This window comes from Hippopotamus amphibius, chromosome 2 (genome assembly GCF_030028045.1).
Source record: "Hippopotamus amphibius kiboko isolate mHipAmp2 chromosome 2, mHipAmp2.hap2, whole genome shotgun sequence".
In the NCBI taxonomy this organism is placed as follows: Eukaryota; Metazoa; Chordata; class Mammalia; order Artiodactyla; family Hippopotamidae; genus Hippopotamus; species Hippopotamus amphibius.
This window is the reverse complement of record NC_080187.1, coordinates 72222624-72238763: the sequence shown is the minus strand read 5'-3', so window position 1 is coordinate 72238763 and position 16140 is coordinate 72222624. Positions and strand designations below refer to the sequence as shown.

Below are 16140 nucleotides of genomic sequence, written 5' to 3'. Positions count from 1 at the left end.
GAAGTGCAGAAATGCACCACGTGGCTCTCTGGAGAAGAGCATTTCAGGCAGAGAGGGAAGCAAGTGTAGATTGGGGCGGGGGACACGTTGTGAACAGTGAAGAGGTGGGTAGAAGAGGAGGTCAGAGAAATCACAGGTGAGGCTCTTTGATTTGATTCTGAGTAGGAAGATGAGAAGCAGCTGGGAGGTTTTGGGGGCAGGGATGGCATGATCTTAGAAGCATTTTAAAATGATCACTTAGCATGCTGTATAGGGAATAGGCCGTTAGGAAGCAAGGGAACAAGTTAGGAGGCTGTTGTGTAATTCAGGTACTTGATGGAGACTTGGATGATGGAAGAGGTAAGAATTGGTTAGACTCTGGGTGTATTTGGAAGGTAAAACTGACAATTTACAGATAGACTGGATGTTGGATGCAGGAGAATGAGAGGGGCCCAGGATGAAGCCAGGGTATTGTGCCTGAGCAATATGGAAGGCGAGAATTGCCACGCAGGGCAGCGGTAACGCGTGGGAGGGGAAGGTGGTGTTCGCGTTTTAAACTTTTTAGTTTGGGATAGTTTTAGATTTATAGAAAGTTTGCAAAGATATTACAGAGAATTCCCATCCATCCTTCGCCCAGCTTCCTCTAACGTTAACATTTTCTTTGTCAAAACTAAGAAATTAACACTGGTACCATGGTATTAACTAAACTTCAGACTTTTTTTTTTTTTTGGCCGCGCCAAGAGGGTTGCAGCAAGTCTTGTGGGGTCTTAGTTCCCCAACCAGAGATTGAACCCAGGCCCTGGTCAGTGAAAGCACAGAATCCTAACCACTGGACTGCCCCAGACTTTAGTTGGATTACACCAGTTTTTCCACTAATATCCTTTTTCCGCTCCAATCCAATCCAGGATGCCACATTGCATTTAATCAGCATGTGTCCTTAGTCTCCTCCAAACTGTGACACTTTCTTAGTCTTCCCTTGTTGGAAAAGGTGTTTTTGCTTATGTTTTGCTTTGTCTCCTCCTTGTTCAGGAAAGATAAAGAATTTGCTTAAATTTATTAGATTTGAGTTGTCTACTAGACTACCAAATAGATATGTTAAGTAGAGAGTTGGATATAAAATTCAGGAGAGTGATCTGGACTAGAGGTTTAAATTTGGGCATTGTCAGTGTAGAGATGGTGTTTATTGGCCTGGAGGAGGTCACCTAAGGTGTGAGTGTAATTAAAGAGAAGAAGAGTGAGGATAGAGCCCACCTAGGCCTGGCTGGGACATGAGCATCTAGTAAAGGAAATGGAGAAAGAGTAAACTGAAGTGAGATGGAAGGAAGTGGGATGTTCTAAACACCAAATAAAGAAATTCAAGGATGAGGGAGTGATCAGTTGTGGTAAATGCTGTTGATCGATACAGAAGGATAGCTGCACATTGACTGTTGGACTTGGCAATGTGAAGGTTACTGGTCTTGCTAAGAGCAGTTTTAGTGGAGTAGTGGAGATGAAAGCTTGATTGGAATGGAAAGAGAGGCTCACCCCAAATGTAAGTCTACACGGCTATTTGAGAGTGGGCTTTGCTTACTCTCGCTCTGTACTGAGACAACCTAGCGCTGCCCAGTCCTCCCAGCCTGCTTGGATCCCTCATTCTGTAGTAGCAGAATCCCTTATAACCTTAATTTGTTTTGGCTCTGCTTCTGCTCTTAATTGACCTTTGACATTCTCTCGGGTCACCAGTTTCCTTACAGCCTCTCAGGGCTTGCTCTTTCCCCTTATCCCACTTACCTTAGTTTCTGGAAGATGGGAAGAGCATGTCATTTATAAACTATTATTCTTCTACCTTTGTATCAGAATCCCTGCTCCTTTGAAGCAAATGCTGCATGACCTTTTCTCTCCATCACCTTCCATGTCTCCTTATCTTTGTCATCTATTAGCCTCCATATCTCCCAGCCCGATCCTCATTTATTAATGCATCTAGCCTGTATCTTTTCTCTACCCCAGTGATTCTCAAAGTATAGTCCCAGATCAGCAGCCGTCACAACACCTGGGAACTTGTTAGAAATGCACATTCTTGGGCCTCAGCTCTGATTTAGTAAACAGAAATTCTGGGTGTAGGGCCCAGCAGTCTCTTCTTTTAACAAGCCTGCAGGTGATTCTCATGCACATCCAAGTTTGAGAACTACTGATTTACCATAAATCTTGCTATTGTTCTGGGTGACTTCAATGATCATATAGGTTGTACCATCCTCAGGTTCTCTGATCTTGTCAACTGCAGTGACCTTCACATGCATTCCACCTCCATACCCACTACTAGGGAAATGACCCTTGGGGATGCCCCGTCTCTGAAATCCTAAAGTCCTGCATTCTGCTTTCTGACCATGACCTCCTGTCCTTTGGGCTCTCCCAGTCTCTTCCACCCACTACCAGTTCAGTCGCCATCTTTCTTCATCCCCTCTTCAGGCTAGGCCTTATTTATTGTAGGTCATTTGAAGTATTATCCTTCTGCTAAGACAGTTGGCAGAATCCCAGCCCTGGATGGATACTGCAGTCTGGCTTTTCTGCCCTATCTGGATAACAGAATGCCATTCCAGGAAATCGTATTACAGTACAGATTTGGCGCTGCTGCAATTCACTCACCCTCTGAGGGAAGCCTTCCTGATCACCCTGTTTAAAACTATAATAGTCCCCCCCGCTGCCAGCAATCACTATTCTCTTCTCCTGGCTTATTTTTTTCCATAGCAGTTATCACTACTTGATGATAATACTTATTTTCATTATTTATTTGTTTATTGGCTACCTTCTGCCACAAGATGGTATACTTCATAAGCCCAGAAGATTTTTGTCTGTTTTGTTCTCTGTATGTCCTTAGTGTCTAAAGAGTGTCTGGTACGTAGTCAGTTCCCAGTAAATATTTTTGAATAGTAGCCTCCAGCTCAGTTGGCTTTCAGCACTGCCTTTTGTCCCTTATATGACCTTGGGCAGCTGTCCCTCCCATTTTCATCTAAGACTGCTCCAAACCTTTTCTACTCTTATTCAAACCTTCCTAACATTGATCTCTCAACCTCAGCAGACCTCCTTGCCTCTTACTTCACTGAGAAAGGAGAGATCATCACTGAGAAAATGCATAATTTTTGCAACTTTTTACTCTCTCTAAGCAAGCTCAGAGACATCTGTGCCTGTTCTCCCTTTTCTTTCATTCTGAGATCTCCTTTATTTTCTTTTATCAGCCTTTTCACATATACGACTCCAATTTCTCAGTCTGAAGCTCTTCCCGAGTCTGTCCTGCCCTCTAAAAGAAAAACTTCCCCCATATGTGATCTCCCACTAGTGTTTCTTTCCTTCCATTCAGTCTAATCAAGAGTCATCCACTCTGTGTCCTTTTTCCTATTTTGATTCATGTCTCAGTCCTCTGCCATCATCACCACTTGACTCAGAGCTGCTGGTAAGGTCATGAATGGCTCAGTAGTTGTTGTCCTGGACTTCCCTTTGAGTTTGACACAAAGAGTCTTTTCTGAAATGTAACTTCCTTGACTCCTTCCTTGATACCCCACACTTCTGGTCCTCACAATTCTGATATCCACACTTCTTGTTCTCCTTTACTGTTCATACTTATGTCCTTCATGCTTCTCTTCCTCCACCTCTTTCCTAAATGTTGGCATTTCCCACAGCTTTATCTCAGCCCTCTCTTCTTACTTGATAAGGCTTCTTACAACTAGTTCTATGCTTTCGACCACTGCCTCTGTGCTGTACTGACTTCTAAACCTTTACCTCCAGCCCCTAAGCTCTGCCATAAGCCTGACTCATGTAAGTAAACGTGATGTTTGACATATGCTTCAGACTCAGCAAGAGCATGTTGAGCACATTGATCATGCTTACATTGTATTAGCTTTTTAAAAACAGCTGCCTTACCTTAAATAAGATAGCTTACTAAAGTTGATAGGTAAGTAATTTACTTTTATTCCCACCATCCAGATATAATCAGCTTTAACCTTTTATTCTGTTTCTTGAAAGAATTTTTCAGTGCTGTTTTACATAGTTGAAATCATATAGTAAAAATAATTTTTATCCTTTTTTGCTTGTTATAATGTAATACTTTCTACTCCTTAAGAAATCTTTGTAAACCTTATTTTAAATGAATATATAATATGCCATAAGTAGATATGCATTAAACAATCTCCCCCCACCCCCCACCCCCTGCTTTTTTTGCTAATATATTTTAAAGTAAATTTCAGATATCACGTATTTCACCTTCATATACTTTTAGGTTACATCTATTTAAAAAATATGGCCGTTTTCTTACATAATCACAGTGCCATTATTGTGCTTAACAAAATTAGTGATAATTCCTTGAAATCATCTAATACCTGGTCCACAATTGAATTTCCCTGTTTACCTCAAAAATGTCTTTTTACACTTGGATTTTTCAAGTTAGGACTGTTTTAGGTTTTTGTGTTGTTGTTTTTTTAGGACAGTTATTTATTGGAGTATCTGAATAGTTTGTAGTCCATTCTCCAGAAAGGTCTCTGTTCTTCTGGTTGTTTAAGTGGGTTGTCACCCTCTTTACTGACATACTATCAAAGTAAAAGTATAGAATAGACACAGTCATGACTGGGAAATGATGGAGAAGCCCTAGTGGAAGAGGGCCTAGGATTGAAGAAGGGCCAGTGGTCAGGATAGGGCTGCATCCAGCATGGACAAGAGTCTTGCACCTGAACTGTGATAGTTCACTACCACAGAGCTATTCCAGGATAGTACCCTGTTTTACATATGTTGTGCACTTTGATAAAACTGAAATGTTGGTGAAAGAATTATACTGTTTCTAGTATCTTTCTAGAACCTTTTACTATAATTTTATTTATTATTTTCATTCATACAACAAGTATTATTGAGTGCCTTCTATGTTTAGAGTTAGGAAATAAGCAAAGTAAAATAAGTAAAATATATACTAGGTAGACTTAAGTGGTGTGAAGAAAGATAAGAGAGATAGGGAATGTTGAGGGAGTGGGTTACAGTTTTCAAAATGTGGCCAGAGACTGCCTCATTGAGAAGACCACATTTTGAGTAAACACCTGAAGGGGCTGAGGGACTGAGCTCTGCAAATATCTGGGGGAAAGTATTCTAGGCAGGGGGAGTAGCAAGTTGTAAAGACCTTCCCGCAGGGATCTGCCTGCCAGTTTAGGGCTGGGGAAGAAGCAGTATCATCTCAGAGTGGTGCCCTAGGGAAAGAGGAATCACAGATAAAGACAGGGAGGTGATGAAGGCCATTGTAAGGACTTTGGCTTTGACAGGCATGTGATACAGGAACCACTGGCAAGTTCCGAGCAGAGGAGTGTATCATCTATTAATAATTTGCATTTTGACTGGCTCCCTCTGGCTGCTGTAGTGAGAATAGACTAAAGTAGGAAGAGGAGTTAGGAGGCCATTGTAATAATCCAGGTGAGTGGATAGTGGCTTAGACCAGAGTGTTAGCAGCAGAGGTTGGATTCTGGATATATTTTGAAGGTAGAGCCAGGAGTGTTTGCCGACATATTGAACATGGAATGAAAGAGACAGCCTTTAGAAAGGCTGCAATTTGTAGGCTATTCAAAGTTGACAGCTTTGTAAAAGCAGTCATTTGTAGGCTATTCAAAGTTGGTAGTTGCCACCATGTAACTAAATGTGTGTGCATCCTAGTGGTCAGATTTCACTGTGACTGGACTTAGAAATGTCACAATAGTTATTTATTAACGAGCAGTAAACAGTGAATAAAAGAAACAGTCAAATAAAAAGACAGTCTTCAGGGTAGAAATTGTAGTGTTCTCAGGTGTGTTCCATACTTCACCTACCTTTCTGTGTCCTTTAATTCTAACTCAGTTCTGTTCTGGGAAATGATCAATAGGCATTTTCCAGGGGCTTCTTAGGTGGCACAGTGGTTGAGAATCGACCTGCCAATGCAGGGGACACAGGTTTGAACCCTGCTCCAGGAATATCCCACATGCCACGGAGCAACTAAGCCCGTGTCCCACAACTATTGAGCCTGCGCTTTAGAGCCCGTGAGCCACAACTGTTGAGCCTATGTGCCGCAACTACTGAAGTCCACTCGCCTAGAACCTGTGCTCTGCAACAAGAGAAGCCACGGCAATGAGGAGCCCGCACACCACAACAAAGAGTAGCCCCTGCTCGCCGCAACTAGAGAAAGCCCATGTGCAGCAATGAAGACCCAACACAGCCAATAAATAAATAAACAAATTTATTTTAAAAAAATAGACGTTTTCTATAAAATTCACCACAAGTATAATTCTCACAGACTATTCCTCTGAGCCTTTGAGCCTCATATATAGATGGCTCAAACTTAATCTCACTCTTTAATGAGCTCTCTCTTACCTAACTTACTGCTCCAGAATCTTCAACATGTAGCATGCTAACTGGTAGGAAATGTAATTGACTTTGTTATTCAGAAATGTTAACCTGTGCAAGGTAGGACATCCCTTCTTTTAAGAAAGAATCTAATTCCTCAATTTTTATAATAGAATTCAATTTTGTGATGTGTTCATCTGTATCTAAAGCAGGTAGATTTACCTTTAACCAGTCACTCGAAGTATATTTATTCCAGGCTTTCTCCAGAGGGAAAGAGCTATCCCAGAAACTTTATTAAAGCCTAAAACTTTCAAAGGAGAGAGGTTATGGAACAGACTAGATGATACTCATTTATTCTTTCACCCATTCATTTGATAAATACTACTGAGCACTTTGTACATGCCAGGCATTAGATATACAACAGTGAGCAAGGCAGACAAGGCCCTGGTCCTGCCTCCCAGAGCTTACAGTCTTGATGTTCTGTATTTCTTTTGACATTGAACTGGACAAGCAGAAAGTAATTTTAGGAAGCTAATATTATGGAATGATTAAAATGTGAGCTTTTGAGTCAACTAGCAATGAGTTTGAATTTTGGTTTTTAAATTTCTAGTTATATGACCTTAGGTAAGTGATTTAACCACTTTTCATCTATAAAATGGTACCTCTGTTATATCCTTGTTAAGAGAATTAAATATGTGTAAAGTGCTTTAGCATAACACTTTGCATGGTGTATTTAAGGGTAGTTGTTTTATTCTTATAACTTACTTGGACCTGATAACAAATAAAATAGTATTGTGAAATAAATGCTGAAAATATGGACTCAAAAAAAAAAAAGAAGAAGAAGATACACACATACATACTCCTCTCAGGTCTGGCTATACTTGGGATTTAGAAAGACTGCCGAGATTGTGTTTGAGGGAGAAGTTGTCTGGAAGTGGGTGAAGGTATTGAGGAGTAAATCTGGGAGGATTCTTATGATGTTATACCCTGGTCTTTCTCATATATGCTGAGCTTCTAGAGCCAGAGACAGTGTATCCTTCAGTCTAGTAACCCTAACATGGGGTTTGTGGTAGGCGCCAAGCCTGTCTTTCTTTTCTTTTTTATTTTTTTTTATTTTTTGGGGGGGTATACCAAGTTCAATCATCTGTTAAGCCTGTCTTTCTTGTGTGAACAACTGAAGACTTTCAGGGCATCTGCTAGAACCATCTCACCACCATGGGTTGTTGGAACCTGTCTAGGCTTAAGTTTCTTGCACCTGACCACTGCAGCTTGACGGGCCCCTCCCTAACCTGAATGCATGGATGTGGTAGATTCAGAGCTTCCCAGATTCAGAGAGGGTGAGGCAAGGTGCTGTAGCACGTTTCTTCTGTGAATACTCAAGCCATGTGTTATGAGGGGCATTTGGCTCTTCTGGTAGGATCCTGGGCAGTTTGCTGGGAATGTTTCCTCAACTGTGGGAATCCCTACCTGAATGTATGCTTCCTAAGCATATAACCTCAGCATATTCCTGCCCATTCCTGGCCTCAAACTGTGAACAACCACCTTGCTCAGAATCAGACATCCCTTAAAATCTCTACGTTTGAATTCTTCTCTCAGATGCCTCGCTGATCCTTGATTGACTAAGGAATGTTTTTCTGTGTTTGAGTTTATCTGTTTTGTATTTTAAACAGGTTCTTTAATTGAACAGCTAACCACAGAAAAATATGAGTGCATGGTGTGCTGTGAATTGGTTCGTGTCGCAGCCCCAGTGTGGAGTTGTCAAAGCTGTTACCATGTGTTTCATTTAAACTGCATAAAGAAATGGGCAAGGTCTCCAGCATCTCAAGCAGGTCAGTCATTTCTTTCTTCTGAGTAGTTATTCTCACCCATTTGATATGTTCAGGTTTTAAACCTAGCTTTAAAAATACTATTTAATTCCTCTTGAGTGTTTTATCTGTAGGGAGGGTATGTTGCCCTGATCACATATTTTGGATGACCATTATTAAGCTACAAAATCTTAAACCAGCTAAACTTAACAAATTAAAATATACTTAAGGTACAACAAAATCAGTCACTTTTACTGAAAATGGTAGCTTTTATCCAAGCAGTAACTGTAGAGAATAATTTTTTTTAATTGAGGAATAGTTAATGTGCAATGTTATGTAAGTTTCAGGTGTACAATATAGTGATTCACAATTTTTAAAGGTTATATTCCATTTATAGCTGTTATAAATTATTAGCTATATTCCCTGTGTTGTACTATACATCCTTATAGCTTATTCTTTAGAAAACATTTCTTATATAGTTTGCTTTAGAAAATTTATAAAAATCAATGTTTAACTTACCTTTAGGATTTTGAAGTTGCTTTGCCTTTAACAGATCTTCTCCATAGTATTTTGTGGGCTTTTCCCAAAGTATACTAGTATTTAGGGATAATGCAGATGTTATTAATAATATGCTTTCTGAACTTTGGCTCTTCTAATTTAAGACATTTGGGTTTTCTTGCATGTAGTCAAGTATTTTATCCTACCTTTTTTTTTTTTTCAAACCAAGATTCAGATATCTAGATGATCATTCAGATGATATTAAAAATAATGGAACATTCTCCCACAAAATGAAATGTTAATTTTATGAAGTGATTGGAGGTATTAACTAAGACTGTGGTGATAATCATATTGTAATATATAAATGTATCAAATCAATATGTCGTATGCCTTAAACTTACACAGTGTTATATGTTAATTATATCTCACTTTTAAAAAATAGAATGAAATGGATACCCACTTTATTCACAGTATCTGAAGTCCTTATAAATGTAAGCCTAAATGCAGTATTTAAGCAAAGCATTCAATAATGTGAATTTGTTTCTTAAATGTTTGCTATCCTTAACATGGAAATTACTACCACTGCTTCAATAATATGGCTTCCTATAAGTTTAAAATTTTTTAAATTACATATGCTTTTGTAAAGAAATTCTTCTGATTTCTTCTCATTTTTCTTGACAGATGGCCAGAGTGGTTGGAGGTGCCCTGCATGCCAGAATGTTTCTGCGCATGTTCCTAATACCTATACTTGTTTCTGTGGTGAGTTTTTTTGTATACCCTGGAGTCTCTTCCACTTTGTTCATTGTACCTCAGTTCCCAGCCCAGGAGAAGCAGTGTGCTGGGTGTGTTTTAGAGGTTACTAATAAGACTTTAAAGCTACAGGAGTCTGTAAGACATCACATGCATGTGGTCTGTCACAGAGCTAGAGCCACAGGCCTTTGTGCTCTTGGCAGACTGTTCTGGAGATGGGCCTTCTCATCATGCCCAGCAGGTCTCCTTGATCTTAGTTTAGATCAGAGCTGACCAGATGGCAGGGCTGGGTACAGATATGGGCTTTTTCTCACCTCTGACTGTAACAGCTTTGAAATTCTGGATTTGAGCAACGTGAGTAAGGAGTAGTGGTGAAATGTACTTTATTTTAATCCAAGAAATCAGTCATTAGTCTTTATAATAGAGGTTTTCTGTAAACCAGCAAACTCTGTCCTTGTGCCCTCCCTCTTTATGGAATACTTCTTCCTGTTTTTGAATAGCTCAGTTCTTCCATATGTTAGGAAAAAAACTTTCCGTGATCCAAATGCTCACATCTGTTGCTAACCTATTTCCTGCATGTCTTTTTTTTTTTTTTCCCTCTTTCCTGCCTGTTTTTTTTTTTTTTTAAGAATTTTATTTATTTATTTATTTATTTTGTTGTTGTTGGCTGCATCCGGTCTTTGCTGCTTGCTGCGTGCGGGCCCCCTCTAGTTGCAGTGAGCAGGGGCCACTCCTCACTGTAGTGCGTGGGCCTCTCAGTGTGGTGGCCTTGCCTGCTGCGGTGCACGGGCTGCAGGCACATGGACCTCAGTAGTTGTGGCGCACGGGCTCAGTTGCTCTGTGGCATGTGGGATCTTCCGGGACCAGGGACCAAAGCCGTGTCCCCTGCATTGGCAGGCAGACTCCCAACCACTGCACCACCAGGGAAGTCTCTCCCGCCTGTCTTTTAATGGCTAACCTTCACCATCTGGCTGTTGATTTTTCAGATTTTATTTCTTAACCATTTGTCTCCCTCCTTGAACCATTGCATTTTTACTTCTGTCTTCATTGCCTCAGTGAATCTGTGTTCAGAAGTCATTAATGACATCTTCCTGACCAAATCCAGGGCTGATTTGTAAATTCTTAACCTTTTTGTCCACACAACAGCCCTGTAATGCTTTTGACCATTCACTTCTTGAAGTGACTAGCTCTTTCTGTTTCTCTTCTAACTGCTCTCCTTATTTTTCTAACTAATTTGGTCATATTTCTCCTTTCCTGTTACTTAACTGCCAGCTTTCAGCAAGAGTCACTGACCATCAACACTTCTAGACTCAATCTCTTTGTGAACTCAACTATCTACAATGTTATTCCCCTTCTTTTCTTTAAATCTTCATCCACTGTATCATTCGAGATCTGACCCAAACTGTCCTCTTCCAGAGGGAGCTTCCTCTTTCTTATCTCCTGTCCCACTTCGGCCACTCTTATCCAGAATCTGCTGGTCTTATATGTTCTGTTGCCAAAATCTGAGCCTTAGTAGATACTGAATTAGTATTAGTTCAAGGAATGAATATTGGAAAGGCAGCATGAAACTGGAAGCAAGAGATCAATCGAAAATTGGACAAATAAAACCAATACCAAGGCTTAATTACCTAATTTTAAAGGATTTTTAAACATGAAGCACCATAATGAAATTTAAAATCTTGTTAAAGCCTTCACTGACAAATTGGATATGAGACCCTGAGAAGGTAGAAGAATGTGGGGGTGAAGGCTGAGATGATCTGAGTGAGGTAGAATGGTGTGGGAATGCAAATAATGGCCTTATTTTACCTGAGGACTTTGCCCCACTCTGCTCTTCAAGGAGATCGTTGGTTGGGACTTCCCGGGCGGTCCAGTGGTTAGGACTCCTTGATTTCACTGCTGAGGGCCTGGGTTCAGTCCCTGGTTGGGGAACTAAGATCTCACATCCTGCAAGCCACGTGGTGTGGCTGAATAAAAAAAAAGGAGACCATCGTTTTAATATGCTTTATTGAGAACTTATTAATGTAACAGGCACTCTGAAGAAACAGAGAGGAATGAGAGTATTTATTGACTTCCCAGGGCTTACAGTCTAAGATTTAGGACACAATTAACTTGCTTTCTACTTACAAAGTCTGTAGGAGATCTCTGGGGTGAGTATGACTTCTGGCTGGAGGATTAAGGGAAGCCTTCATGAAGGAGGTAGAATTGTGTTGGGCCTGAAAACTAACACCAAGAAGGCTTAGGATCTTTTGGGAGAAGAGGGAGTCATCCAGTTTTGGAACCAGGGTCTATGAAGATGGAGGAGTGGAAGATGACTGGAAAGGCAGGGCTGACTTCATGCCAGGCCTAGATGTTGGGACTTCATTTGTCAGATGGTGGGAAGCCACTGAGGGCATCAGTGTGATTTTTTTGTTTGTTTTTTTGGCCACGCTGAGGCATGCGGGATCTTAGTTCCCCAACCAGGGATCAAACCCGGGCCCCCTACAGTGGAAACGGAGAGTCCTAACCACTGGACCACCAGGGAATTCCCTGATTCTTTATGAAGATTAGTCTGGTGGCAGTGAGTACAGTATTTTGGGACCTAAACAGTTTGGGGACTCATAATAACGCAGGTGAAGAGTAGTAAACGTCTGTAATGGGTTTTTGAGTGGGACAAAAGGCAGGGGCATAAGATTTCAAAGGTAAATGGGAATTAGCAGCAGTAGGAAAGGGGGGAACCCAAATGCGGCTCCTAGGTTTCATGCTTTTGGAAATGGTGATACCAAGAACAGAAAAGGGCAGGTCGAGAGAACGAGGTTTGGTGGAGACAGTGGGTTCAGTTTAGAAATGTTGAGTTGGAGGAGTAAGACATCCAGTGAGGTGTTCTACAGGGAGTTAGGAATATTTGAAGAAAGATCAGGATTTAGGGATGGTAGTCACAGTTGAGAGCAATAGATGAGACGCTAGTAGGTGAAGGGGTAAGTGAGTGAAAAGGAGTCTAATGCAGAACCCTAGCAGCTGAAGGGGAGAAAACATCATTTAGAGTTAGGGAAAAGAGGTGGGGCCATTGAAAGATAGTAGGAGAAAACCTGGGCACCATATTGGAGCAAGAAAGCACAGAGGCAGGGAAGCTTTTCTTACAGTCTAGTGATGAGTTTCTGGCCAGTAGAGAGGAAGAGCAGGAGTAGAGGGGGAGGTGAGGTGTGAGATACACTATGTAGGAAAACTGACAAGATTTGGTGATTAACTAGAATTTAGAAAGAAAAAGGAGGATGACTCTAGTTTTCAAGTTTGTGCAACTCTGACAGTGGTGGTGTCACTAACAGAAATAGGGAACCCTGGAGCAGGCAGGATCTAAAAAGGAAGATGCCAGCTTTGACTGTAGATACATAGGCAATTTGAAGTGACTGTGAAACCCCAAGCACAGATGTTCAGCAGACGGTTGGACATGTAGGACTGAAACTGAGGATTTAGGGCAAGGCAGAAAATGCAGATTTGGGACTCATTGGCCTTTAGGCGTATTGAACTGCGCAGCATGAATAAGATTTCTGGAGGAGACAGGCAAGAGAGAAAAGCAGAGGCCAAGCACAGGGAACAGGCTTCATTTAGGGTATAAATTGCCCAAGTGAGGATGAATTCCTTTAGAGCAAGGAGGAGTCCCCCACCTCGATTTTGCTTGTCCTGCTCCTGCACTAAGTTTGTGGAAGAGGCTTACTAAAGATTTGTGGAGTGACATTGATTATAAAATTCTAACCCTTTTATGCCTATATTTTAACTTTAAAATAGTGGAATTCCTACTCTACAGGGGGACTTACATCCTTTCCATCTCTTACTGCCTCTCCCCACCGCATTGCTCTCTTCTCTTGTTCCCTCTTTCTGATCCTTACAGTAGATATTCCCATATCAATTCAAAGACCCATTTACAGAAAGCTTACCTTGTAGGTTTTATTTAAATCTTAGATTGTGTCCGTTAGTCAAAGTGGCATTTGCATAAGTAAAAGTGACTATTTGTCTTTTCCAGCTAATCCAGAATTTGTCATACTCAGTGAAGCTTTTGATGAGTGGTATTACGTTCAACTTTTTATTTTAGGATAATGTATTTGCTGAACTAATGAAAACCACACTGATGTTTCGTGCTGTCTGGCCATATTGTATTATTTCATCAAAGTGTAGGATGCGGCTGAAGTTTTTACCATTGACTCTCTGATTTGATCTGTCTTAGGCAAGGTAAAGAATCCTGAATGGAGCAGAAATGAAATTCCGCATAGTTGTGGTGAGGTCTGTAGAAAGAAACAGCCTGGCCAGGACTGCCCACATTCCTGTAACCTGTAAGTTGGAACACTAGACTCCTGGGGATTCCTGGTGAACATGCTTTGCTTGTGGCTCTCAGTACACATATCTAGTTAGCATGTAACAGGACCGGGTGAAGGACAGTGTGGTATCATTTACTGAGCACTTGTTTTGTGCCAGGTACTCTGCACAAGTTGACTCATTGAATCCTTGTAACAGCCCAGCGATCTGTAGATATTTATCATCTCCATTTTACAGTTGAGGAGTGAAATGCACAATAATAAAGTTGATCAATTATAAATAAATTTCTCCAGGCTTTGACTTCAGACAAAGGTTTAATCCTGGGTTCCTCTCTTAACGGTTACGTGATGTTGGACAAATTACTTCTCTGAGCCTCAGTTTCTGGACCAGTAAGGTAATAATGATGTGATCAAAAATAGTTACAAAGTTCTATGAATATTAATTAACACACTAAAGAGACTTGGTACAGAGCCTGGCACATGGTAAGTGGTTAAGAAATGATAACACTTGCTTTTATTACCCAAATCTAAGAGTAAAACAGACATCAGAGCATTACACTTGCTTCTACTGTTACCCAGCTTCTATTGCATGGAGCAAGGGTCGGATCAGAGGTCTCGTGATCAAGATGTAGGGACGGTGCTGGGGAGTATCAGTGGGGGGAGAGCTATTCAGACTGAGCTAAACAGCACGATCTGCCATCTGCTAGGCAGTCAGTCCCTCCTCTTCTTTTGACTGCTTCCATAGGTCAGAACTCAGGGACTCATCTATTCCTTCCCTTAATTGGCATTTTAGTAAGTTCAGCAACAAGAAATTTATCCTCCACATGAATTATCTTTATGAAGCCTTCAGCAGAAATGAGCCCCTGTCATGACTATCAAAGAACACCAGCTGTGATGCAGATCAGGTGGTCAGTCATTTAAGGAGCATTTTAAAACAGCAGTGTCCAATCTCTACCTCAGAGTAATTGAATCAGAATCTCCTGGGGTGGGTCTGAGTGTTGTAGTTTTAAAAGCTTTCCAGGTGATTCTAACATGTAGCCAGTGTTGTGAACCACTGCTAAAAAGGTTATGAGGACCTAGGGTTAAGTCCAGGTCTCAGGGATATTTGAAATAACCTGGAATCATCCACACCTGACCAGTAGTTTGTCTATCAGTCTAAAGTTATTTAAACATCCAGCCATGAGAATAATTGCACCTGAGTGGGTTGAGGCATGTCACGTGGAATATAACTACTGAATAATGATGCTTGTCCTTAAGCGTGCTTAATTTTGTGTCTCTTGTGGGTTCTGTCTGTCAAAATGGGTCATCTTAGGAGATTGGGCACATGTTCCTGGATTGTTTTCAGTGCTTAAAGCTCATTTAAGAATTATAACTGATTTAGGAGTGACATAAAAAATCCAATCAGACCACTTTATAGGCACATCTGATTTTTATAGCAAATTCTGTTACCCACTTGATTAATTAGACTTGGCTCTGATTGGCTTTTAATTCCCAAAGCATTGTGATTTGCCATCATATAGATGTCCCCCCCCACCAAAAAAAAAGTTCCCCAAATGTTTTAAGTAGTGATATTTCTGTATGGGTATGAAATTTACCAGGGGTGTCTACTCTGAAGAGGGCAGTATGTATTTGAATATATAATTCCATTTCATTAATTTTTCTTTGGTCTCTTTATATCATAGGTCCTATAAAAAGCATTCTATTCAGAGGCCTGATTCTGACCTATAGCATATCATTAAGCATAGTTTTTTCCATGAGTCCCTTTCCTCTTTGTTACTTACCAGCATGCCTCCCCTCACCCCAAGCAACCTTCTTTTCACTGTTCCGGTTGTTCAGCCCATCACCTGGTTATCACTTTACTAGCTGATGAGAAAATGTCTGTACTTCTCATGGACCTCGTGGATTTGAGCTCTGTTACTCTGTTCTGATCTTCTAAAGGACTCTATTGGCCCCATCCTGCGTGGCAAACTCTCTTTATCCCTACACACTGCACTAAGTGGGCCAAGACCATATTTAGAAATGTTATCTTTGACTACACAAATAAGACCAATATTTTAACTTGGGCTTTACTTTTCTGATTAAATATTCTAAGATGATACTGCTGGTGATTCTTTCTTTATGAAAATATTGTTGGTATCTTTGTTTAAATAGTTTAATCAACTTCAGACAAATACTAAAACATTTCATAGTAAGTTTACTTGTTGCCATATTCACAGTAGGGCCCAGTTGGGGCAGCTTTGTTCAAGTTCAGATACATGCATATGATTTATTCATCAAAGCCTTTCTTTTTTCAGTCTCTGCCATCCTGGACCTTGTCCACCCTGCCCTGCCTTTATGACTAAAACATGTGAATGTGGACGCACCAGGTAAAGTTAGAATTATACTCCAAAGAAGATTTCAGTTTCCACATTCATGGATTATGTATGAATTTCTAAAATAAAAGATTAGTAGGTAGGTGCAAATAGTATTTATTTACTACTATTGATAAATGGTAGGTATAA

General features: G+C 40.6%; 1 protein-coding gene across 3 annotated transcripts in view; it reads left to right on the top strand.

The window, feature by feature from the left end:
* The window catches only part of NFX1 (nuclear transcription factor, X-box binding 1), a 67069-nt gene that overhangs the window by 6825 nt on the left and 44104 nt on the right, over positions 1 to 16140 (top strand). For all 3 annotated transcript variants that reach the window (XR_009051125.1, XM_057719971.1, XM_057719970.1), the window contains exons 3-6: positions 7971 to 8129; positions 9285 to 9362; positions 13552 to 13657; positions 15934 to 16005. Coding sequence is in view for 2 of the 3 variants with exons in the window: in XM_057719971.1 (XP_057575954.1) it covers positions 7971 to 8129; positions 9285 to 9362; positions 13552 to 13657; positions 15934 to 16005 (415 nt within the window). In the remaining variant the exon portion in view is untranslated. The remainder of the gene's footprint in view (positions 1 to 7970; positions 8130 to 9284; positions 9363 to 13551; positions 13658 to 15933; positions 16006 to 16140) is intronic.